At 35.8% G+C, this 26633-nt stretch overlaps 1 protein-coding gene across 2 annotated transcripts in view; it reads right to left on the reverse strand.

Annotated features, from left to right (window-relative positions):
- Nucleotides 1-1047: 1047 nt before the first annotated feature.
- The window catches only part of ITGA1 (integrin subunit alpha 1), a 173441-nt gene continuing 147855 nt past the window's right edge, over nucleotides 1048-26633 (reverse strand). For both annotated transcript variants that reach the window (XM_033421156.2, XM_033421157.2), the window contains exons 21-29: nucleotides 24248-24324; nucleotides 21507-21596; nucleotides 20053-20155; nucleotides 16859-16972; nucleotides 14944-15048; nucleotides 14677-14781; nucleotides 13543-13635; nucleotides 11259-11375; nucleotides 1048-6294 (exon numbers count right to left, since the gene is read on the reverse strand). In XM_033421156.2, coding sequence (XP_033277047.2) covers nucleotides 6250-6294; nucleotides 11259-11375; nucleotides 13543-13635; nucleotides 14677-14781; nucleotides 14944-15048; nucleotides 16859-16972; nucleotides 20053-20155; nucleotides 21507-21596; nucleotides 24248-24324 — 849 coding nt within the window. In that variant the 3' untranslated portion in view covers nucleotides 1048-6249. The remainder of the gene's footprint in view (nucleotides 6295-11258; nucleotides 11376-13542; nucleotides 13636-14676; nucleotides 14782-14943; nucleotides 15049-16858; nucleotides 16973-20052; nucleotides 20156-21506; nucleotides 21597-24247; nucleotides 24325-26633) is intronic.

Below are 26633 nucleotides of genomic sequence, written 5' to 3' on the forward strand. Positions count from 1 at the left end.
GAGCCAAAGCATGTTAAACTTCAGGAAATTAGCCCTAGTTAATAGACAGGTAAGAATATACTTTTACTCTTATTTAATCAACAGTTTACTTGTGTGAAGTACATGTGTTAGTATTGTAGCCAGGTATGATGTGGGCTAAGGAAGCTTACAGTATTTTTGAGGAGTAATGGTGTGTACATAAAAGATGAATAGCTTCATCCCCTCCCTCTCCCTCTCCCCACATTTTTTTTTCTGTCTCTCAAAATGCAAGATGCCTCGGGGGCATGGCAGGAAGACCGTCACCTATCATTGGACCTATGATGCTAAGATCTCTCAGAAAGCCACAATTAGTGTGCCGTGTGGTGACTTCCTTCTGCTTGGCAATATGTAGCAGAAAGAAACAATTATGATACTCACTTTTCCCCATCCAATCCTCTTTCCGCTTCTTGAAAAACAGGACTGGGGACAGGGACTGTCAGTAGGAGATTGCTGAATCCTGCCTTTTATTTTGTCATTTGGAACATTTCTTTTAAAAGTTTTGTCCCCAATCTCTATGCATAGATCAAACTGAAATAAAAGGTTAAACACTGAGTCTCAGTCTCTTTCAGGAAAGCTCCTGAAATTCCAGACTTAGTCGTTTTTCATCAAGATGTGACTTCAAATATGGTAAGATCAAACATAATCATAGTTATGATTGTCTCTGGTATCTGCCTAGTATATTGCCATGATTTCCATGGTGTGTCAGATAATTAAAGGATTTCCAAGCCTTAATTCACCAGTAAAGAACATCTAGATCTCAAGGCCCTGCAAGGAGTACCAGGCTTAGAATGGCCTTGCCAAGAAGACCCAAATTAAGACCAAACATCCCCACTGTACAGTTGAGAAGAGAAACAGCCAACTGGAAGGCAGAAAGCAGAGAGATCCTGAAAATGGGCCCTGGGTCCTACTGTCCAGTCTTCATGGTATTGAAATTCTCTAGCCTGTAATGGGAGGAAAATGCAAGGAAGTCTTGTGTAAAGTTCTGAAGTCACTAGCTATGGGAGAAAGCCTTTAATATATTTTAAAAGGAAAAAAAAAAAAAGCTGATCTCAAAGCAAGGAGTCCAACATTAGAAGTGAGAACTTATCCTTGTATATTTTTCAGTATGGTAAAATTTCAGCACGTGCATATGTGTGTGTCTGATGTGGGAGGGCCGATCCTGGGATGTAGTGGATTTGGGAGCTTAGGCCATTTACAGCAGCAGAGGATCCATTCTCATCAGTTAGGAACTGGACCTCCTGGGTACCACATGTTGTAGGGGACAATGCACCTGGGGCTGAAGAGCCGGCACATGCTCCTTTACTTTTCCTCAAGGTTGATGGTTAAAGGCTGTTACTTGGAATTGCTAAATTCAAGGTTACATTTTAATATGAGGATCAAAAATACTCGTTCACCAGATTACAATGTTAGATTTTAACTCTCTTTTTATCGTTCTACTTAAGATGTTGCACAACAGTGCTCCCATTGAAACGTCAGCCTTTAGCCTTTAGTAATGCACTGCAAAGTTCACTTCCAGTGGCGGTTTCAGAATTTCTGGGTAGGAGGTATTTAGAGACAGCAGTCTGATTGGAAGGGCTGTCTAGTGGATTCACCTGGAAGTTGTGTTTGCATTAAAATGCCTGCTGTTTACAGTTAAATTGGAAATTTTAGTTAGAAAGTAGCATCATTTCCAGGATTTTAAAGCTCTTCTTTTCTTTCTTTCTTTTTTATTTTTTGCGGTACGTGGGCCTCTCACTGTTGTGGCCTCTCCCGTTGCGGAGCACAGGCTCCGGACACGCAGGCTCAGCGGCCATGGCTCACGGGTCCAGCCGCTCCGCAGTATGTGGGATCTTCCTGGACTGGGGCACGAACCCGTGTCCCCTGCATCGGCAGGCGGACTCCCAACCCCTGCGCCACCAGGGAAGCCCATCATGTTTTAGATTATAATTTCCATGGGTGAGGATGGGGATTGGGGGGGTGCTGATGGAGACCCACCAAAGGGCTAAATCCTGCCAGCTCCCCACTGGAGTAGATGCTGACAGTGTCCCAATAACAGTCTGTAAATTTCTTCAAGCTGTTTCATCTCTTCAAGCCTTTCATTCTGTCCCTATTACATTTACCATACCAACCCTTTAGATTGCCACAGAACAGAGGACTGACATCCTGTGTAAATGATCAAATCACAGAAGCTGGTATTCGTAGCAAACAGAGCACACGTTTTAAAAAGATTTTTCTCTGGTAGTCTTCTTGAAAATCTCCCTTGGGTGAGAAGACTAATCTAATGGAGGGAGACTTGAGAAGTGTTGAAAATCAATGAAGGATACATAGGATACTATTTTTAAAAGGCTGATTTGCCAGAAGCCTCTTTATTTGAACAATACTGTGACTGTTCTGGGCACACGGACCATGCTCTGAGCCTGGGTCTTTCTTAGTTTTCTCACTGTTGTGCAAAGCAAGACAGTTAATTCACACGGAGCAGATTACAACATGTTTGACAGAGAAGATATCCTGTAGGAAAGCGCAGTGCATAGACGCTGGCGGGCAGCCTTCACACAGTGCAAACCGTGGCCCTTCGGGGGGCCGCCTGGAGAGAACATGCCAGCCCTTCTCTCAGCTTCTCCTTCCACCCAGGTTTACTCAAGCACTGCACAACCACCTTTTGCTTTGGTGCAGATATTTGTTTTCTAATTGAGCCTAGATATTGGTTTTATAAGAGGTAAAATTATTAATTACTGTGGTTGAGTAAACATCAAATTTTGTAAAATATGTCCTCCCACAGCCTCATTTCAAGCACAGTTATGACATAAAAAATATTCAGAGATTAAATTGCCCATGAATCTAGTGCTCGGAGAAAATAATTGAACAAATTGGATCACTGAAGTTCAAACTGGGTCATAGAAATTACAAATATTTACAAAGGATGACCTTTCACAGTATGGCTGCAGGGCTCTGGATTCTGAGAGAAAGTGAAACAGCTTCTTTGTGGTTGTATAGTTCTGATTTTCAGTGTCACCCTTTATATATATATATTGCTTTCAACTCCTTTTCCTGCAAGGTCGTATCATTTTATTAACATTAAAGGAAGACTCTAATTTTAGAAATTGAAATTGAAGAATGGGAAACTATGTAGCACTTTGCTGGGTTTGAGATCAACGTTTTAAGAATAATTTGAAATATGATTGTATTGTGCATGTTTGTGTGTGTGTATATATATATATATATATATATATTCATGTTACATTTCTATTTATCTATCATCTACACCTATCTATCTATCATCTATATCTATCTATCTGTCATCTGTCTATCTATCATCTGTCATCTATCTATCTTCTATCTATCATTGTCATCTAATCTATCTCAATGGTGCACTGAAGTTAGCTCATACTGGTTCTTGAGAACTGACAAATACATTTTCAGGAATTCTGCAAGCTGGTTAGGGCTATGTTGGTAGCTTGAAAATGGCCGTGACAAAACTATTTAGACCACGAAAACTGGTAAATGACACAAATCAGGGATTTTTTTCCTCCTGGAGAGCCAAGTTGTTCAATAATTTACCAATATACCATTGTAGGCTTGGTATGGAAAGGGACTTCATACATAGTTCAGTCCACAGTGGAAGAAATAATTAATTTAAAAAAATACCAAAGTTAAAAAAAGAAACTATTTTGCAATTTAATTTAATGAATAAGCTCATAAATTGTCTTAAATATCACTTTTCTTATTAAATGTTTTAAAATAAAATAATAGAGTTTAGTATATTTCTTAATCATTGTCTCTGTTTTAGGATATCTGTACAAAGCTAATTTGGGACATCTGTTGACTTATTAATTTAGTCAAAATAATAATTATACATTTATGATTTTTGGATAGTTGCATAAATGTATGCTAAAGTTAAATATTAATGAAAGTGAAAACTATATGCAAAGTGGATGAATCAAACTTTTCTTGTGGTGTAGCTTTTGTGTGTTTATTTCTTGTAAACTCTGTTATTTGGTGTTGAGGTATTTTTTCTCCAATTTGTGTCCATGCATGCATGCGTGTGTGTGTGCATGTGTGTTTATACACACACACGCACAGATGCATAGACACATACGTACATAAACCTCAACAAATCACAATATTAAGGAAATAGGATATCTGGCTCATTTAATATTCTACTTAAAAAACAGGAATGAATTATGTTAAAAACTGTGCTGAGCTTATAAGCAGCTATTTGATTTGGCCAAACAGCTCTTACTCTCTTTTCTAAAATGTTAAAAATGCCATCTTTTCTATTTTTCCCCTTTACGTTAACAACATGTTTAGTTGAAATGTGCATACTCCTGGTTCAGTAAATACTTTGCCTGGGAGTCAGAGGACAAGTGTGAATTTTTAAAAATTTTATCTATTAGATTTATTTCTAAGAATGTGCTGAGCCTGGATCAGAGCTGCTGAGCAGGTTGTGCACCGGAGTTGTGCACCATGGTGACTGAATACGAGAGACCTGAGTTTTGTTGGGCAAAGAAAGAACAGGTGGAAAGAATGATTTTGGAACCTGGAGATAGACAGCAGGAATGAAGAAAATTCTAAAACTGGACACTTCTGAGCAACCACAGGCCAGGAAGAGGATACCAAATCTCTGGAAAAACTTAGCCTTTCTTCTAGCTACTGAGGACCTCAGCACTCCCCAGGTGCATGTCTTTGACCATCAGGATCTCAGATGTAGATGTAGAGAGCCATGAGGTAGGCTGCCTCTGAGTCCACAGATAATTCCCTGGAAATTAGTTTTTAAAAATTAAATGTATGGCATTCAATTTCTCCATTGATTTGCTGCTTTCTGAGAAAAGTAGAGCCCAGGACTTTCCAGATAAGTACAGGTTCTGATCTTGTGATGGTCAATCGGGTGGAGAGATAGAGTTGCAGAAGTATCAGAAAATTTTACAGCAGTAGTTCACATGTACATTCATTCATTGTTTTTCCCTAAGAAATGGAACAACCTAGGAGCTTATGCTACAGTAGAGTCCGATGCACCACGGTGATTACTTCAAGAACAAAGAAGCTCATACAAAGGTGTGATGTCTTTCTGTTGGTGCGAGGTTTCAAACTTGAAATTCTTTAAAATACATTTCCGGAGATCCATTTAAACATTCATATGCCACACTCAAAAAGCAGTGGCTTGTTGGTAAAATGCAATACTGAAATGGAATACTGCTTTTTCATAAAAAGAAGAACCACGTTTGGAAAATTAAATATCTTTTAAAATATTAAAAATAAACATACTCTCACAGCTTGAGGGTTTGAATGAACCATGTACCAAGGAGTTGAGACAATTCCTACTTTGGGTTACATCCTGGGACCCCCTCACGTTCAAAAGATGACCAGCATTTCTGCGGCATCCATCTACATTGTCAGTTCCATTCAGAAACCATTTTAGCATATCCCACACACAACGTGACTTTTCATGACAAATCACTGTTATGCCACATAAAACTGCTGTGCTTTTCAGTATAAAAGAGTTTTGAGTTTTAGAGTTCAATACCAAAACTAGGCGTGTTCTGTAAAAGCTTAAATTAATCCCTTCAGTGCACTTGCTTTTAAACAAGTCTATCTTGATTTTCTATCCTAGATAGAATTTCAGCTCAATTGTACTATTTTTCAAACACTTTGGAAAGAAAACTTTCCCAGTATAGAACCCAACACAAAGATGCTGAATATATTCTCTGTGATTTAATTCTATTTTCAGTCTATATTGTATATAGACTCCACCTGGGAAATTTTTCTCATTTAAATGGGGGGAAGTGACCTTTTTCAGGTAAAATTCCTTTCTTGACATTTACAAATATTGACCATCATGCTGAATGTGGATATCCATCAGGAATCAATGGAAAAAGCTTAATTTATACTATTTTGAAAGTAGATGTTTCAATGATCATAAAAATCTTTTTATGTATTCCTTAAATACTTGGAATGGTGATTTAATATATAAACATATTTGTACAGGTTACTTTTCATCTTCAAAACACTTTGTAATTTTGCTTACTCAACAAAAATGAGTAATTATTTAAAAATATTTTTCAACATTTTATAAAATAAAGCTTTAATGTATTGTTTTTGGATCTTGCTTGATCTGTCATTTTCTAAATGATTAATCCCTGATGGATTATGTAGAGTTATGTGACTATGTCTTTAATTGTATTTATAAATTTCTTGTCACATATTTGAGGCAAACCTGAGGATAGATCATTGAATAATTATTTCTTCTAAAATATTTCATTTCTCCATTTTCTTCTTTAGTGGTCTTTTGAAGAACCCAATCTGTTGAGAAAATACCAAACATAATACAATTAGTTATTTGAATTTAAGTAATAAATACTAATCTCAGATAAAATTTAGTTTAGTAAAATGTTAGCAATTGTGGGCATACAAATAATATAATCAAGAGGTATTTTTTTCATTGATCTATTAAGTAATACTGAATGTCAAGAAATGTCATTTATCAAATTGCTATTTCATTTTTAACTTTTTTGTAAATTAAATATATCATGTCTCCTAGTAAAAACTAGTATATGTAGCAAACTAACTTAAAGGGTTTTGGAAAAATATTTTGGGAGACATACAAACTGCATACAAACATACAAACTGGCACTGTCTCTACTTTGCCATCACCTTTCTTTTTCAGGGATGTGGCAGAGAAATTTCCATCAAGTAACTGATGGTCATAAATTGAGGTAATTATTGCTGATGGTGAATCTCGTAGGTACACTATGGCTAAGGGGTTGGGGAGGATTTCTGAGTTGTCTGGATTAACTTTAAATGTGTTAGCACATCTGTCTATATAGGCTTGACATAAAGAGTCTCTTGAAAACACCCTGTATCATTTGGATATGAAAATGAAGTCACTGAACATAGGAAATATTTCACGTAGTGGTGAATGTGGGTCCCTTTTCATTATGCTTTGTGATATGGGGCATCATAAAAATTACAAGTGCTTTATTATTTCCAATTAAAGAGTTTAATAAAAATAAGGATAGGAGCTAGAAGGTACCTTTGCAATATTCTAATCTAAAATGGATATTCAAAAAAAAGAAATTTAAAAAAGGGTCCTAGAGAAGTATTCTCTTTTAAAATCTGTTTGTTTTTTTTAATTTGAGAGTGGATTATAATAGTTCAAGCAAAGACAGTGAGTTAATTCTTTGAAAGTGTGGTACTTTCATGTCATTTTAATCATGAAGTTAGGGTAAATTATGCAAGGGAATTATATATTAAAAAATAATTATATTGAACAATTGAGGGCTTCGAGGGCATAAATGGTCAAACATATGCAGTTTTAAATTAGAGAAATTTTACTCAGGGCTTTATGTCTTTCTCCACGCCAGAATCTAGTTGGTGGTAGACGTCACAGAAAAGGTGACAACAGAACAAATGAACATGAAGAAACAGTAAATGTGTCTCCCTTAGAATGCCAGTTCTCCTGCATGTATCAGGCCTTTTCCTTTGAGCCAACTATAAAAGTTCTGGATTCACAAACCATTAAGCCCTTTAACTTGTACCTGCATGTTCTGAAAATAAATCAGACAAGCCTTTTACAAAAGCAAGTGGTGAATCATGACTTTTCTCTTTCCTGCCTCGCCCAGTTCCTGACCTTTTCTTCTTCTTCCTCAAGTCTTTTTGCTTCTTTTCAACATTCCTTTGCTTTCACATGTTAAATGCTTTATTTTAAAGCTTAACTTCTGTTATCTAAACTTTTCCACCCAACTGATTCTATTAACATTGGGTTTTCAGTGGAAGTTGGGTGATTAGAGTGGAGATTAGGAAAATACAGTTTATAGCTTCAAACTGAACAGGGCCAATACTAGCCAACATTTGCAACAAGTTAAGTTTGTTTTGAGCACCCAGACTTTCTTGGTAGCTTTCTCTTTCCTTCTTTTTCTTTTTGTATTTACTTAATGATCTTATTTGTGTCCCCCTAGTTCAAAACCCTGTGGCAAAGGTCTGATTAAACAGTCCTTGGCAGAAATACACACTCAATGACTTTAATATAGAATAAATGTTGAATGAAACATATAAATGTTAATGTTAATATAAATTAATATAAATTAATTTATTTATATTATATGTTAATATAAATAAATATAAATTAACATATAAAAGACTAATAGGTGGCAGTGCTATTCCCCATCCACACTCCCTAAGGATATGCATATTGCATGAGGAACAAAGCTTTGGGATTAGTAAATAAATCATCAAGGGTGGATCAGACATCAGTATGAGATCAAGTAAAGACAGGAACGATCTGATTTCTCGGGGATCCTCTGTGGACCGAGTCTCATTCTATCCTATTGGCTATATTGACTTGACTGGGCATCTCCCTTAGTGTGTGGTACCATATTTCAGGACATGTTTCCCAACCTATTTAAACCTGTGTCCTCTACAAGCCTTCTCCCTTCAACATCCAGTATATTAAGCACCTACTAAGATTTTGTCAAGCTTTAATCTCTGCTATGCATGCTACGAAGGTAAAGCTATAAAGACTATGCCTTTTGAAATGGAATTCCAGCTCTAGGAGGAAGCTTTAGCCTGTTCCCTGCACAAAGTCTCAGACTGAGAATTTTGATGAACTTCCAGACTGGTGGGATTTGGAAGAAGAAGGAAGAAAGGATAGTTCTGAGGTTTCTGCTCCATATCTAGTTAGTCTAAAAAGATGCCTGGGGGGCTTCCCTGGTGGCGCAGTGGTTGAGAGTCCGCCTGCCGATGCAGGGGACACGGGTTCGTGCCCCGGTCCGGGAAGATCCCACATGCCGTGGAGCGGCTGGGTCCGTGAGCTATGGCCGCTGAGGCTGCACGTCCGGAGCCTGTGCTCCGCAACAGGAGAGGCCACAACAGTGAGAGGCCCGCGTACCGCAAAAATAGATGCCTGGGGATGAGAGTAGCTCTTCTGAGCCTACCGCAGACCAAATTCTTCAGGGAGGTTGGAGCAGGAGGAGGGCCAATTAATCTTTTCAGTATAATGGAGCTGCTGAAAGTCTGAATCCAACCAGGGGTTCTCACTCCAGTACCAAATATTTTTATACATTTCAGAGAGTTTATGACCCTCTTAAACAAAACCCAATTCCTGGAGCTCCAGAGTGAAGAGCCTTGCCTCATAGCCTGCAGCGGTGGGACATTTTGGATAAGGGGTAGGCTTTGCAGATAGAGCATTGCTTGAACACAGTCCCTTGCTAGCTGGTAACTCTTGGGAGAGTTACTCTCTGTTTGCTTCAGTGTCCCCAAGGGTAAAATGTAGTTAAAATACTTAGTTGAAGAGGTTGTAAGGAAAACAGAGTGAATAGAAGCAAGAGAGAACATAGAGTGGGGGGTCTAATAGTGTTGACACAAAAGTGAAATGCCCAGATTCAGAGCTTTACTTTGAAACTGACAAACCATGTGGCCTTGGGAAACATATTTAACTTTTCTATTCTTCAGCTCCCTAGCTTGCAAAATGAGGTCCATAATAGTGTCTTCCTCATAGGGTTGACGTTAGTATCTAAGTGGAAAAGCTTAAAACAGTTCCTGGTATATAGTAAACACTCAGTAAGTGCTAGTTCCCCTCCCTTCTACTGTGGAATCACCGTTCTCATTGCTGGAGCTCCCAGTGATGTGGCTGCTGAACTAACTATACCTACTGGTCAGGACAGGCCAAAGGCTGTTAAATGGTCTTTCTTTGGGCTTAAAAAGAAGATCTAAGAAGCAATCAGATTGTGTCATCAAAACATCTCCTGGATGGAAGAATGTGTTTGTTTTTATACTTATGCTTTTTCAGACTGATGACCAAAAAACAGGTGGCTGAAACTTATTTGTTAGTTTTAAAAAGAGGTATACAACTAGAGAGACTATCCAAATAGTCAGCTCTGGCTTTCCTCTTCTCTTAGCAGCGGTGTCCTGAAACTATACGAGCAATTGCTGTGCTTAGAAGACCATACTGAAAGAAACCAACAGTAAAATCTTCTATTACAGGTGCATATGAACAAAGAAACCACATTCTGCATTTCAAGCACAACCTTGACACCACTAAGCCGGGCCTTGGGTACCACAGTGTGGCAAAGCCAGGTATTACAGACAGAGCACGGATACCCTGTAAAGTAGGAGGAAGAGCTGGAGGTTTGAGATGGTGGAGAATTCTGTCCTGGAGACTTTGCTGGAGAAAAGCAATGGATTCTATTTACTGAACTAAATGCTCCTGATATACATGGCTTTGTTCATCTTCTCTGAGAGTAACCCCCCCAAAGAGGAAGTTAAGTCATTATAACTAATGTTAGTCAGAATGGATAGGAACAGTTGGTAATTTGGTGGGAGAGAAATTTGTTATTTAAATTATTTGATTAAAAGATAATTCTGTTGCTCAGGCATCAGAAAAATGAATATATAACCGCAATCTGTAGTTTTAACATAGCTTAGCTTTTAAACAAGACGATAAGTAAAATATAGGGTGATATATGGTAGAATAAATGCCAATTTGATATTTAACTAGAAAAATAATAAATTCAACTTTTTATGAGATTTTATGCTCTATTAAATTTATCCTAAAAGCTATCATTTCAGTTCTGCTTAATTTGAAAAAGATACAGCTAAGTGTTTGAAAAATTTTGCATATCTCAGTTTAAGCAAAACATCTATGTAAATATAGAGATTGACCCGACAGAAAATAGATGGTTACTCAGTTTTACAGGAGGATTTGAAACAGGAGTCTATGCAACTATAAGATTTCCGTTTCATCGACTAATTGAATAAATCTCTCATTTCTCACTCAGGCATGAGACTATTGCATAAAATGTGGTATTTTTATATAGTAAAGAAGCATATACTTTTTAAGATACATAGAGATATGTGATTAGGATAGGGCTTATCTTAACCATAATTCTGCTGCTATATATTCTTAAATTGACATAGGAATTCATTCTTGTTTTTTCTATAAAAGAGAGTTTTCATTCTTCTGTTTATAAAAGTAATGCATACTTAATTTAAAATTTCCAGTGTTATAGACAAATGAAGATCCCCTATAATCCTAACCTCTAGAGAGATCTTCCATAATTTCTGGATATGTCTAGTTTTTTTCTTGTACAAAAATGGGATCAAGTTGTGCACAATGTATGAGATACGCATTTTTCTTTTTAATTTTGTCTTGGTTATCATTTCAATTGCTGTGTGATACTATATTTCACAGCATGGATAAATCACAATTTGTTTCACCAATATGCTGTTGACAACTGAAGTAGAAAAGTCAAAGGAACTTCGGTTCTTACCTTCCACAGTGCTAATATGAGCAGCATTAATAGCAATAATCCAGCAAAAGCACTCAACAGGATAACCCATAATGGCACTCTGCCTGGTAGCCCATCTTTGGATATTTGAATAGCAAGCTGAAAATTATTAAACATGATTGTTAACATTGATAAACATCTATTAGAACTCCCAGTACACTGAGTTCTTTCAGGCTATGATTTTCTACCAAACAGTGTACTTAATCTCATTACTACATACAGAGAAAACAATGAGTTCATACTTTAAAATGCCCTTCATCTATTCTAAATCTCTAACCATGTCATATTCATTATTACCAAAACAATTTTATAATTTTATCCTTCAGAAATTTATACATGAAGAGTAAACTATCTATGAATCAGAATTCTCAATGGTAGAGGTGAATTTAACTCAGGGAGAACCAACAGTATTATATGTTTTAAAGATTTATTAGTAGCCGTTAGTGCATCATCACAATAGCATAAGTTGGGGCTGGAACGTTGTCACAGGTTATTGACATATAAACCTGAGTAGGTCTTCTAATTCTAACTGTAACTTTAATTCTAATTCTAATGTGCTTTATTTTTTGTTTACAAATTGAGGTATAATTTTCATATAGTAAGATGCACAAATCTCAAATGTACAGATAAATGAATTCATGTGTACATCGCCCCAGTGTGTTTTTTAATTATACCACACTGTCTATTCCAGCTGACATACTCTTAGCATCTTTAAATTAGGTCTTAACTGAAGTAAATCTTGAAGGAGACAGCTTTTAGAGTTCTAGCTACTCAAGCTCTCTCAGTGTGGCACCCAAACCTCAATGAAACTTGTCTGCCCTGCATCCCATCCCTTAGGTTTCTGAGAAAAAAAAACTAAGTCAGCGTAGCTATCAATGACCAATAATAGCTCAAGGTTCTGCCTCTCCGTTTAATGGGGAACATCTCAATTCCTTAACCTAGAGGGGAAGAGTAGGGGTTAAAAAAAAAAGAAACTAACAGGGGAGATATTTGCATGCAGTGGATATTGATCCAAACCCCTCAAATGGCTCCGGGTAGGTCACTACTCATGCATCCGGAAAACAGAGCTGGCAGGAGTATAGATGTACAGAGAATCAGACCTTTGACGATAGACTTTAAACACATCTAAAACATTTCCTTGAACTTAGAGGTGCAGAAAGGGAAATCTGGATGGGATCAGTGACTTCCCCAAGATCACAGAACTACAAAATGATCATTTTTAGTGATTTTAACAATTTAAGTATAATTTGTCTTTAGGATAAAATGTAAAATAAAGAGCTCCATGAGGAATTTTAAACTAACATTTAGGGGAAATAAAGCTAACTGTAATATTTTAACAATGCATATTTAGGAATCAAATATACTCTTTTCCAGTATAATATATACTCGTATTTTTTGATGCTTACTGGCGAAATTTTAGCTTCTCTACATGTGGAATAACTTTTCATTTATTGGGTTAAGTGCTCTTTATAAAGTAAGTAAACATTATATCCAGATATTCTATGTATATATTCTTTAAAGGTAAATATCAGAGGTCACTGGAATTATTTAAAATAGGTACTAATTTGAAATAAAAAAATTAAAACATCAGGGTTAGGCAGCTTCCAAATAGAATTTTATGACTCATGATAGCCACATGAAATATTTAAACTCTCATGATAAAAGGGGGAATTATGCTGAAGTGCTCACATCTATAACAGGTATTCTGGCCTTACTTCATAACAGGATGAGAAAAAAACGCACACCATTTTATTTTTGCCTAGGACTCCAGCGTGAATTTGTATTGGGGAATAGTACTTCATTTTTGTTTCAAATTTCCCAATGACTAAATGAAGAAATCTTTTTAAATTTTACATGTATTCCTATACAGTATAAAGACACTTTTTGTAAAGAAATTGTGTTTTCTAGTCTGTTCTTCAGATGTCAACTACATTTTATAATATTGGTTTTTAAGTAGGAAAATTACTAATGCATCATTTGTTATCAAGGTGAGAGTAAAAACATCAATTTACTGTGATAATTATAAGTAATCAAGTTAAACACGGCATGTTAATTGTAAATATCATGGTTTTTCCCAGTTTCTTACCAAGAAGAATGAGACTGAAATCACACTTGAAGTTAATCAAGTGTAATTTGAAGCAGAAAGTGTCTGTCACTTATTGAGAGCAGTGCTAGTCACTGCTTTAGGGACTATAAGCAAATATAAAACATATGTTACAAACAGAGTGAAATGCATAATGTTTTCAAAACTTGGAGTCACACTTACCTCTCTTTTTTGATTGCCAGCACTTAAAACTAGTGATGTATTTTCACTCTGAAGTTCTGCCCCTATAGTAAGATTTAAGCTGGAAAAATGTGCCTGAAAAGCAAACAGGATTTACTACTTTCAATATATTGAGCTAATCACATTGAGAGCTAGTAATGTTTTAGCGCAATTTTTCAAACTAAAATTTTTCTGACAGATTGAAACACTGGTTTAACATCCAGATGGAACTGATGGTGTGAAATGATGACTGTGTACCCACCATTCCTCTCTGCACTCAAATTCTCACTTAGATCCTTGTTATAGAATGGGGAATTTTTCTGAATAACACAGTTTCTGTTCAGATTTATCCTTTGCAAAACAAACTCCAAACCCTGTCCTCCTTTCATGGAGCTGGATATGGAATAGCTACTCTCTGGTAATGAGGTTTACATAGGAGCTTGTTTAGGATTAAGCATGAAATTACCAACATTCAACAGTTTGTGACTTATGAAAATAGCAACTTAATATGATTAAATCTAAAAATGGAAATTTCATATAATTAACAAAATACTTCTAATAGAGAAACAAATAATATAAAATACAATGGATTAAGTTTAAAAGAGCTAGTTGTCAGATGGATTTGACTTTATTAGGGGTTAAAAATGTCCTCCAAAATAGATAGATAGATAGACAGACAGATAGATAGATAGTCTGATCTAATACAATGAGTCTATAATATAGATAGTCTGATCTAATACAATGAGTCTATAATATATGTTAGCTCTACTCTTTGTTAATGCTGTCAAGGATTGTCTCTCTATAATTCTTTGTCTCTTAACTGAGTCCTAAGGTATTAAGATAAGTGCAAACTTTGCTATTGTATAGGTGTTTATCTCTTGAAGTGTAAAGGAAAGAACAAGAGAGACTAAAAAGAAGCATATACATGAAAGGGGACCTTGGAGATAACTTAGTTACTAACAGACAGAAAATGACACCCAGATAGCTGGTTTAGTAGAGTTGGGCTTGGACCACATTTTTCCAGACTTCCAGTCTTGTGTTCTTTCTAGAGAAGCACTCTGCTTTGCTTTTATTAAGTGTTGAATAAATATTTGTTTATATTATTCAGTTATTGCAGAGAACTATACAATCACTTACTTTTATAAAAGTTGGTTTCCATAAGATAAGTGAAACGTTCACTTGGCTCATGTCAGAAGGAATCAGATTACATGTGATGGTGGCAAATTTACATGCACTGCAGTCCTGTTTAAATGCCCAGAGGTATAAATTAGTATTCTTGCCTTTTGATAATAGATAGTATATTAAAATATTCTACAACATAGTTATTTTTAGGTTGGTATTGAATTTATTCACTTGGAAACCATGAGGTAAAAATTAGTACTTGTCTTGGTAATTTGAATTTACCAGAATGGTGCCTCGTTTAATATCTTCAGATTTGGATATTATCATTTTCTTCCCAGAGTTGATACCAAAAGGATCCTGGAGGCTACTGGGTCTGCAGTTGACATTCTAAGAAATAAAAATATGTCTTTTATCAGACAACATCTGATGTCAGAGGGAAAAATGACTTGGTGCAATAATGTGAAGAATCTGTGAATGACAGCCATTGCCATACCTGAAAGGTCCATCTTCATAAGTGTGCAACATGGAAGAAGCTATTCTGCACCAGCCATATACATATACTATCCCCCACCCCCGATAGTAATTATTGTTACCATTTTCAATTGTAATAGATAGCAGTGAGGTTGTTATGGAAAAGGAAGGATGCTAGTAGAACTTACTATTACATAAGTAATACATTCATTAATTTGTTTTCATCAAACATTAGTTTGTAGAGTCCCATAAAATAGAGAGAGAAAAAAATTTAACTCTACTGAGGAAAAAAAAAAAAGGTTAGCATCTGTTAGTCAATATGTTGGCTCATATAATGGTTTATAAAATAAACAAACCAAAAAATCCAGAGAGGGACTTTTGTCTGTAGTTATGTATTCATCCAATAATATTTCTGGAGTCCCTATACACCAGGGTAAGACACAGTGTGTGTGGGAGGGAGATGTAAGAAAGTGGCCCTATCGATGTTAAAATGCCATGTTTATAAGTTCGCTGATTCTTGGATGGTTTTTCTAGACTTAATCTAGTAAACCTTTTGCTTCCCTAGGACTCTCTACATCCTTGATAAAAGGTAATAAGGATGAAGGTTCATAAGTAGTAGGACAAGTCTAATTTTATTCTTTCTAGGTTCCCAAAAACCTATTTTTTCGGATTAGAGGTAAATGCTAGAGGTTTATGTTCTCCTTGCCTTTAGGAAAACATTTAAATATTACAAGTCAACCACCACTGTTGCTATTTCTTGATTTCTGAGAATACCTTAACTTAAAATCTCTGCAAAGAAGAGACTGTCAAATGCTGAAATAAGGCATGCATTAATTCAATACTTATTGTGATTTTCTATGTTTTAGATACCTAAACCATAAAAATAAACTACCATATCGACTCATTCAATGCTATAGGTACAAAGGGGGCATGATACTGCTAACTCTTGGGATGAGTAAGTAGTATTGTACCGTTTTGGGTGCAGCTGTCTGTGCTCAGGAGCAGCGAATAAGTCTTTTTATAGGATGGTTTGATCACTTCAAGCAAATTAAAGGTGCAACAAACTCTTCAGGCATAAGTCAACAACTAGTTATCTAAAATCTGCTCCAGTGGATTGAACAGTGAGCCCCAAAAGATACGCCCAAGTCCTAATACCTGAAACCCGTGAATATTACCTTATTGCAAAATAGGGCCCTTTGCCGATGTAACTAAATTAAGAATTTCCAGATGAGATCATTCTAAATTTAGGGCAGGCTCTATATCCACTGAAGGATGTGCTTTAAGAAACAGAAGAGGAGAAGACACTGAAACACAGGGAAGATGGCCCTGTGAAGACAGGGATTGGAGTTATGCTGCCACAAGCCACCAGACGTTAGGAGAGAGACATGGAACAAAGGGTCCCTCAGAGCCTCCAGAGGGAACCAACATTGTTGACACCTTAATTTTAGACTCTGGCCTTCAGAACTGTGAGAGAATAAATTTCTGTTGTTTTCAGCCACCCTGTTTTGGGTAATTTGTTACCACAGCAGCAGTAAGGAACTAATGCCTCTACTAAATAACTAGTGGAAGTCATTATTATTATTACTAGTAGTAGTAGTAGTATAATTTTCTAAATGCCTCTCCATGTTACTTTCATAAAATCTATCTATCACAGAGAATAAAAGGCTTTAGATACAAACTGAAGAAGATAACATAGTGACATAACTCCGAGGCACACATGACTTACCTCAGAAGATGACCACCCACTTGAGTACAGTACAGGAAAACCATCTGATGTCATGTTGGGGAATGAAATTGACAGCTTAAGTTCTGGCATTGGAAAATGCCCACTTTTTCTAATCTACAGGGGAAAAAAGGAAATGTAATCCTTTATTCCTCTTTCAACAGCAGTTTTTCTGTCTTACATAGGATTTTGGTTCTTAATTGATGAATTAAGGTATGAAATATTTTGAAAGCCAAAATGAATGCAGAGGGTTTATGGCACTGTACAGAGAATTGGCATAATTAAACAAGCAAAAAATAAAGATGTTTCATGGTCAGTGGTCATATGCATCAGCTAAAATCATATATTGGTCCTTCACCTTCCCAAAATGAGTTAATTTTTTTTGAGTCAATTTACCATGCTCATTGTACTTTTCAACACACCAGTCTTTTTGGGGGTGGAAAGGAGGGAGAACACTTACCTGATTCACTCAGAACAGGTGAGCATATTTTTGTTTGCCTCAACCCAGCTTGCTATAATCCTCTGAGCCCACAGAGTCATTTCTCACCCCAGCTAGATGGTATCTGCCACAACGGTACAGGCAAACCAGACAGCCATCTGCTTCCCTTCACAATCCTGTCCCCAGCTAGGGTTGTTGTGTCCCTGGCTGTTGGTAATCCAGTCCGATGAGAGTCAGACTGACTCTCATTTCAATCCCCATCTCTTTTATCCACTAACCTAAAATGATCACTTCACATCACATCCTGCCATCAATGGCGATGAAGTGCATAGGGGAGGAAGTCTGGGTGGGATGAAGTTCAGCAGGAAGCTGGACTCACTGTCCAGAAGTCCTCGCCTGCTTAGGAGAAGTGCATTGAACTGGGCCAACCAGGTGCAATCCCCACCCCCTCTTCTCCAGGTCCTCAGCCGTCTCCTTGGCCCTTCTGTGCTGAATTCTTAGGCGAGCAGGTGCTCCTTAATCTACAGAGACAGATGCCAGGAAGTCCAACTGACCTCCCTACCTGAGCCTTCTAGACTGAGAGCTATTCAGATCTGGAGCTGTTTTCTGTGGTTGCTGAAGATTAAATGCAACCCTTAACCCTGGAATTCTGGAGATTCCTGACCACCTGTGCCTGGTCTCTTAACCATGCTCCCTGACTCTTATCTTCTAATTGTAATATGCCCTGGGCTTGCCTGGCATGGCCTCCCGGTCTAATTCCAATTGTTTTTCAATATTTAGTCAGAAATTGGGTATTCTGTAATGCACACTTATTCTTTCTGATTAAAAACAATGTTCCTTATAGATACATTGGAAAATACTGAAAAACAGTAAGTTTCCTACAATTCTATATTGGCAACATTTTAGTGCACAAATTACCTTTTATATTTGCATATTATGTATCTTATAAAATTTGTATCATATAAAATATGAAATTTGGTGTCCCATTTGTAAAATTTATTATGTCATGGCATCTTCCCATAAATTTAGAGACTCTTTGAGAATATGATGTTTATTAGCTGCTTAATGACAACCACAACATCAATATTTATTGTTGACTGTTCCAGACACTGCTAATTTTCTCACTTGCATTATTCCCTTTAATCCCGTTAACAGCCCTGTGAGGTAGATTCTCTTATTATCCCTGTTTTATCTATGAGGAAATAAGGTTAGAATGGGAATAAAGACTTCCAAGGTCACTGAGCTGGTAGAGAGCAGAATTAGGTTTTTCTTTTTCAACTCCAAAAGGTGCCCTCTCAACCATTATAATAGCTGTCTCCCCATGCCCAGGTTTTAATTTTTAAACTAATAAAAATAACATTGTTAACAGTATCTCTGGGTATAAATCTGTTCATACCACCAATAATTTCCTATGGGAAATTTCTAGCAGTAGAGTTACTGGGTCTCACCTAAAAAATGTTCTTTTTTTTTTTTTTTTTTTTAATTCCATTACTCCAATTTTAGATTTTACCCTGGCAAAGTAATCAGAGATACAAAAGATTTATGTTCAGGGATATTCTTAACAATATTATTTATATCGATATTATTTATAATAGTTTGAGAGTAACTGTTTCAAGTCTGGACCCTAAAAAGTGACAATTCATGGGGTTCTACAACATTCAAAGTCTTTCCCTCCCTTCCTCCCTTTCTTCTTTCCTTCCTGCCTTCCTTTTTTTCTTTCCTTCCTTTCTTCCTTGTTGTTTGCTGAATTCTCTAATCCAGGAAAAGCAAATGGGACTTGAAAAACTGGGTAGCCTACATTTCAAAAATTTACCCCAGTAGTAGAGTGATTGGCATTCATACTAACTTCCTGGGTATAAGTTGCATAGGCATTTCAGCAAAGGGCACAAATAAAAACAATGAAATGTTCTTGAGAGTATTCATTTATTTCCACTTTGTAAGAGAATTCCCTTTTTTCATCATTGCCAATTCCCAAAGAGATTGAGACCATCTTCACCTCTAATAATGCTGTATTATTTCATACTTTTGAATACAGTTTTAAATCCATTGTTTGAATTGGACTCTCTTTTACTTGCATAATATTAACTTGAGTCTGTGTCTGTAAGTAGGCAGTACCTAAAATGACAGCCTGGCTCAGCTCCATAATTACTTATTATAATGGTTAGGAAAAGTCTGTTATGAAGAGTTCAAAATTAGAAATATAATTTCTATTTAGAAATGATAGAAATATCATTAATAGAAATATCAAAAATAGAAAATATCATTTAAGGAGTCAATAGTAGGAACACCAGTAAGTTATGGTATAATACATACGAAAGGTAGCAAGGAGCAGAATAAGATACAAATTTATTTGTTGAGTAGGGAAATTATTACCAAGACAATCTGAAATAATCAATTTCTGAAATAGTCATGTTATTTTTTAAAAAGTGCTTTTCTCAGTTATACTAAAACATGCAAATAAAGTCTACATGTTTATAGGTAGTGTCTACTTGGTTCCCTATTTTTTCTAGGAATTTATGATAATTAATTGTGTCATAAGGAAATTAGGGACTTGAGTCTTTAAAGTAGCTTAAAAGTATAATTATCATCAATTTCAATAAAATTATTTTAAATTAATGAAATTATAAAGAAAAATATGCTAGAACATAGAGATTAACTGTTGAACAAACATGTCTGTATGTGTCTGTTAATACTTTTATTTAACTTATAAGCTTACAAATAACTCTTTTACAATACTAATTTAGAGGTAATTTCTTACCAAGTAGAAGATATTAATTTCATTTCCAATGTCCTCGGTAGAACTAATAATTTCAGGGACTGTCTCGTTGGCCGCAATTGAAATATGGTATTCACTTGCAGAGCTTAAAAGAATTAATTGGAAAAAGAAAAGTAAAACACAACAAAGTTTAACTTTTACTTGACCTCACTCTTTTTCTTTCTTTATACCAGGTAATTCCACAAAAAGTACTTATAGAGATTTCAAATCAAAGGCAAACTCTTTTACCCTGAAATCTAAAGTTAAAACTTTGAGGAGGGTGTGAAAGATTATAATTTAATTCCATAGTTACTGATGCTAAAATATGTACAGTTTTTAAAGTAAAAGTTTCATTGTTACCAAGTGAAAAGTTTTCATTAATTCACTAATATCATATACATTTAGTGAATAATCAGGCTAAAACTTGGTATTTTTAATAGTGCTGAATTTAAATAGATTTAAAAAATGTGTTACCTTTTCACAACTTAAAGTTCTATATTTACTGCTAAATTTAAAAGTTCAGTCTTTTTCATACAACTTCTCCATGTTCTTTGGATGAACTTGGTAGAATGAAATGTAATATAAACATATTTAAAAGCAGTACTTCAGTTTAGAGAAGACAAATAAGAAATATTTATTAGTTTAAATAAATGAAAAATTCTTGGGAGAAGTCAGTGTACCAAGAGAAGTGGAAGCAGAAAAATAGAAAACAGCCAATAGAATTAAAGACTAAGAAATAGAAGCATAATCTACATGTATATCATACAATCCTTTCATTTTTGTCATCTGTTATCAGCAAAAGGAAAGTGCCATAGGAAATAAATGAATAATATGACAAGACTCTTAGACTAAACTTGCCACAGATTCTTGTACTCTTTGTACATTGTGCACATGTATCTAGCAAAAGCCTTGAGTCCTGCTTATACAAATTTGCCAACATGTGTGGTGTTTGGATAGATCAGAAGTTCTTAGGAAAAAGGATGGTTTATGAATAATGGGAGAAATAAATAGCTCTTGTCAATGAGCAATAGTTTAAACTTGAATGTCCAGAATGGGCAGGCTAATCAGATCCCATACAATGAGAACAAGAGCCAAGAAATATGCTGGTGACCTCTAAGAACATCGCCTTTTGTGACGGATTTCTGAGTCTTCACCTTGCATTTCGGAGTTAAGACGGGACTGCTAATGCAATCCAGTATCATTAGCACCTCACAGTTTAGATAATCTGGGATGCTGATTCTCAATTTTTAGAGTGCACCAGAATCACCTGGAGAGTTTAACACAGATTTCTGGCTCCCTCCCACCCCCCTAGAATTTCTGATTCAGTAGGTCTGGGGTGGGGCAGAGAATCTGCCTAATAAGCTCCCAGGTGATTCTGATGCCCTTGGCCAGGGAACACAAGCTGAGATCCACCGGGCTATAGGAAGCAACAACATGAAAGTGCGGTGTTCTCCTACCTGTAAAACTGTAGACCAACTTCATATTTTACAGGGATGGAAACGTTTACTTCATTATCGAAAAGGGCTTCAGGTGGCTCTTCACTGTCACTAGAAAACATACAGCACAGTTGGACAAATCATTAAACCACTGACTATTCATAGACCTTTCTAAAGCATTTGAATGAGAAGCTTATTTTGGCAGCTAAATAAAGCACACACACAACATGTGTGGGATCCTTGATTTTTTAAAAATTTCAGTGTGGAGAGGGAGACCAGAGATGGGGATTGTTAAAAGTTGTCGAGGTGATTCTGAAGTGCAGCGAGGGTTGAAAACCACACTGATTTAGAATGAGGTTTCTCAAACTTCTATGAGAATAATGATAAGTATCCTTGGGTCAATGGTTAAATACACAGATTTTGGGGCTTCTCTCCTAGAAAAATACGGATTTAGCAGGTCTGAGTTAGGACTCATGAATTTGTGTTTTTTAATACAAATCACACAGGTGATTCTTATTTATCACAGATGAGGTCCTTGTGAAGAGACATGCCTAGGATCACACAGCTGAGAGTAAATCTGAAATTTTTTGTCGTTTAATAGTCTTTCTATACCTTGTACTTGATGATTGTATTGTTTGTTGAGCACTTATTCCCCTGATTTTAGTTATCGTTTCAATTATATATTATGTAAATGCATGCATATATTTTATACGTACATATACACACACATATCTCATACTCTTCTGTCTTACAAAAGAGTACATCCAAATAATATAATAGTAACAAACACTGGCTCTGGGGCCAGAGTGCATGAAATTGCTCTTGGACATAGACCCACTTTGGGAAAGTTATTTAATCTCTCTGTGCCTTGGTTTCTTCATCTATAAAATGGGGGTTTTACCATTATCTTCTTTTTTTTTTGCGGTACGCAGACCTCTCACTGTTGTGGCCTCTCCTGCTACGGAGCACAGGCTCCGGACACGCAGGCCCAGCGGCCATGGCTCACGGGCCCAGCCACTCCATGGGCATGTGGGATCCTCCCGGACCGGGGCACGAACCCATGTCCCCTGCATCGGCAGGTGGACTCTCAACCACTGCGCCACCAGGGAAGCCCTACCATTATATTCTTAATAAATGGTGAGTACCAAGTGTAAAATACTTAACATTGTGCCTAGGACATACTCAATAAATATTAGATTTCATTATTATCATCACACACACCTCTCTACCAAGTGACTAAGCACCTAGCATTTTGTCTCACAGAATGGGCAAAGAGCACCCATTAATGGCTTTGCTTATTCCCAAGTGCATCAGCGGCTTGGTATGCATGATGGGGCAGTGAAGGCAGCTCCCTGCCCTGGGCTATAGATGTATGTGTGATTGGGCTTCTGCTGTGAACGGTCCCGTTCCACAATGCAGCTAAGTTAATATTCCAAAGAAACAGCTCTGTATTTATGACTTCACCCCTCAAAAACTTCTCTGGCTCCTCATGGCCTGTTCAATTAAGAAAAGATGCCTCATTTTGAAATTCAATACTTCCTGTAACATGGTAAGATGTACACTCACCGTAACATAGTAAGATGTACACTCCGTGTTTATCTTCCATTACTCCTTTATGTATTCTCTATATTTGCACTAAAATGGGTCAGCCAATATTCCCCCCAATAGATCTAGTGGTCTACCTTTGAGTTTTTGCTCAAGCTGTAAATTCTGCCTGAAATGTTCCATCTAACTACCGACCAACCTCTCTGAATTGCTACCCACCCTTTAAGGTCCTTCTCAATTATAACCTCCTTGATAAAGCTTTCTTGGATTCTCATTGCCAAGCAGATGTAATTTCACCCTCCATTAAGTCTCTGACACATGGCTTATAATTCTCTAATGAATTTTCCTTGTTCTATCCTGTATTATAATAATTTAAATACTAGTCTCAGTCCCCTACTGTAATATTCACCCCATGAAGAGGTTCATGCCCTTATTTAATTTTATATTCCCTAAGTGACAAATTCAATATTTTGTCCATAATAGATCTCAAATAAATATTTGTTGAATTGAACTGAATTGAGCATACAGAATTAACTCATCTATTAATTCATTTTCTCACTTATTCACTACTCACTCATTCATTCATTCTCACTCTACATTTATTTAGTGATTATTAGACTTTTTTTTTTACTGGGGACTAAAATAACAAATGATAAAAGTTTATCTCAAGTTGCTTATGGTCCAGTGGATAGTTATACTTAGAAGAAAGGTAAGCGCTATTTCAATTTCCTTATTAGACTTTTGTTATTTTTAGTTTGTGTATTCTACGCCATTTCAGAAGCTTTGACTGATTTGAATAAAATTTATTAAACTACAAAAGGGTATCATAAAACTTTAAGTCCCTCTAATGATTCAGTTGACCTTGATGGGCAGTCAGTAAAAGTTTTTAAATTAGAAAAGCCTGTAAAATTTTAAACGGATTTAAATGCAATTTGGCAGATATAAGTGACGTGTGATTACAACATATTTTATAGCTCATAGAACCAATGATTTAATCCAGTTAGGTGTATTATGTCTATTAAATGAAAATTTCTTTATTTTGCTGATTATTCATAAGGATGTTTTTGTGAAGCAAAGGGGTTCACTGCCTTCTACTTCTACTGATCCCATAAAAGCTGTAAGAAGTTCTAGTCAGTCTATAAAACAACATATTTTAAATACATGAAAGAAATTATATGCATGCATACACATACACTCATGCACACATAGGAACCAACCTTGTTGTACTTAAATGAATAATCACATTTTCCATGAGATAAGATGAGTTAAACTGAAATAATATTTTGAATGTTACCTATAAAATAAAAATATCTTTAGTAACAGATAAAGAAGTAGAATAATATTTTGAATGTTACCTATAAAATAAAAATATCTTTAGTAACAGATAAAGAAGTAGAATGTTTGCTTTGATTAAAACATTAAATTATATAAATGATATTTTATCATATTACCATTGTCTACCAGATCACAATCATAAACAATGTTATTATGAAATGGTCATAATTAAAGCCTCTTTAAAATGGAAACTTCAAGTACCAGCAACCATCTATATCTATCCATTATAAAATAGGGGAACACATACTGAATTCCATTGATTTGATAGTATAAAAAAGTTGTGGACCTTTAAGGAATAACAAAAACAATATAAAACAAAATAAAAGGCTTGGCCATTTAAACTATAAGAATCATAACTTAAAAAAGCAGTGAGTTTTGTTTATAAATTGCAGAATTAAAACAATATCCAAGACAAGCTGGAAAATGTTTTTGTTTTACTGACACTCAAATACAGGAAGTAACTTACTTTTGAGAAACTACGCCTGAACACATGTAATTCATGGCTCTTTATAAACACCAACAGGCAGAACAAAAACTAGATTACTCATTGAAGAAATATGTCATCAGCAGAATTCTAGTCCAAGAGGCCTCATAATAATGCTTACACACCCAATAATGTGCTGAGGTATTTTGGAATTTGGGCCAGCAAAATTGATAGTTCAAAACGTACAACTAATAAATGCTACCTAAAATTTTATCTTTCTGACTAGACAAGATTTGATACTTAAAGCTCTTTTATTCAATTTAGGCACCATTTATAGAATTCAGGGATCTTGAGATTTGCATGGTCGTACACTCTAATGTGTGGAATTTTCTTCTCCCACATATTTTTTTGAGTTAGTTTTCAAAAAAATAGTTCTTCTAAGAATCTGAAGCTCTATAGTTTTCTTCTTGCTTTGAAATAGTAATCACAATTCCAGCAGAAGCTTTATTGGGTGGGTCCAACTGCCAGAGTCTCTCAGTGAGCTCCTGTTTCCCTGACTGTCCTTAGCCCTCTGACTGGCCTGGACATTTGTCTTGGCATTCCCGAGGAGGCTTCAGATGGAGGGAAGAGACTAGCAGAGAAGCGGGGCTGAAGAAGCTGCCTATGCATATTGACCTGATTCTGAAATGCTTACACTGCAAATATAAAAATATATTCTAAGTGTAAAGCCCATGTAAAGATTACTTGCACGTTATCTTTCCATCTCTCTACTGATGACAATGACACTTTGAGTAAAGCTTTTGCCCTAAGCACCAAAGAACTGCTAAAGAAAGGAAGAGATGGTTAAGAAATTATTAAGATTTCAATGAATGTCTCCAATGATTGGGATATAACAGAGGGTATATCATTATTCTTTAGGAAATAGAGATAATTCCAAGGTTAATTGAAGTGGTCAAAGGAAGGAGTAGACATGAGTTGACATTCCTTATTTCCATGTCAAATTAGAGGAATTAGGAGTGTTTTTTTTTTTCAGAAGTGATGTGTATTTTATAGATTTGTAGGGAAGGAATGCAAATTCACAGTATATTTCATTTGAGATAGTCAAGAACAGACTTTACGATGGGGTTCCAAAAGTAAATTGGTACATCTAGTTAGTTCTATAAGCTAAAATGGACATAGAAAATATTTATTGAATTTAATGATAATTATTATGATTCGTGGTTTGTATCCTAAATCACTAGTAACCATGCCACATGTGTTAAGGGGAAAGGCCTTTTTGAATTCTCATTTGCAAAAAGAAGAGCTAAAAGATTTCATTATCGATAATTTGTCATTAAGGATTTCACTATAGATAGACATCTGCCATTTCCAGATGTCCAAACCAGTGTTTGTCAACTTTTTAGGATGTGTGTTAAAGATGTCAGGGATCTATTTTGAAGTCTTATAAAAATATTATAATCTAAGAAAGTTGAAGTAAATATTGGGATAGTATTTCTCTTTTTTTGTTTAAGTCTATGTCAAGTAAATAAAATACCTTCTTATTTTAATCATTTTGATTAATTAAAGATTTCCCTCCTTAACTCAATAGTGAATAAGGAGCAAATATTCATACCGAAAAGCAACGTTCACTGAAAATACATGCAAATACCATGTTTATCATTAAATGAGATAATTATTCTCTGCTGTTCATGGAAACAAATATTTCTTTATTTTATTTTATTTTATTTTTTGATTTATTTATTTAATTAATTTATTTTTGGCTGTGTTGGGTCTTCATTGCTGTGCATGGGCTTTCTCTAGTTGTGGCAAGCGGGGGCTACTCTTCATTGCAGTGCGCGGACTTC

This window comes from Orcinus orca, chromosome 3, assembly GCF_937001465.1.
Source record: "Orcinus orca chromosome 3, mOrcOrc1.1, whole genome shotgun sequence".
NCBI classification, from domain to species: domain Eukaryota; kingdom Metazoa; phylum Chordata; class Mammalia; order Artiodactyla; family Delphinidae; genus Orcinus; species Orcinus orca.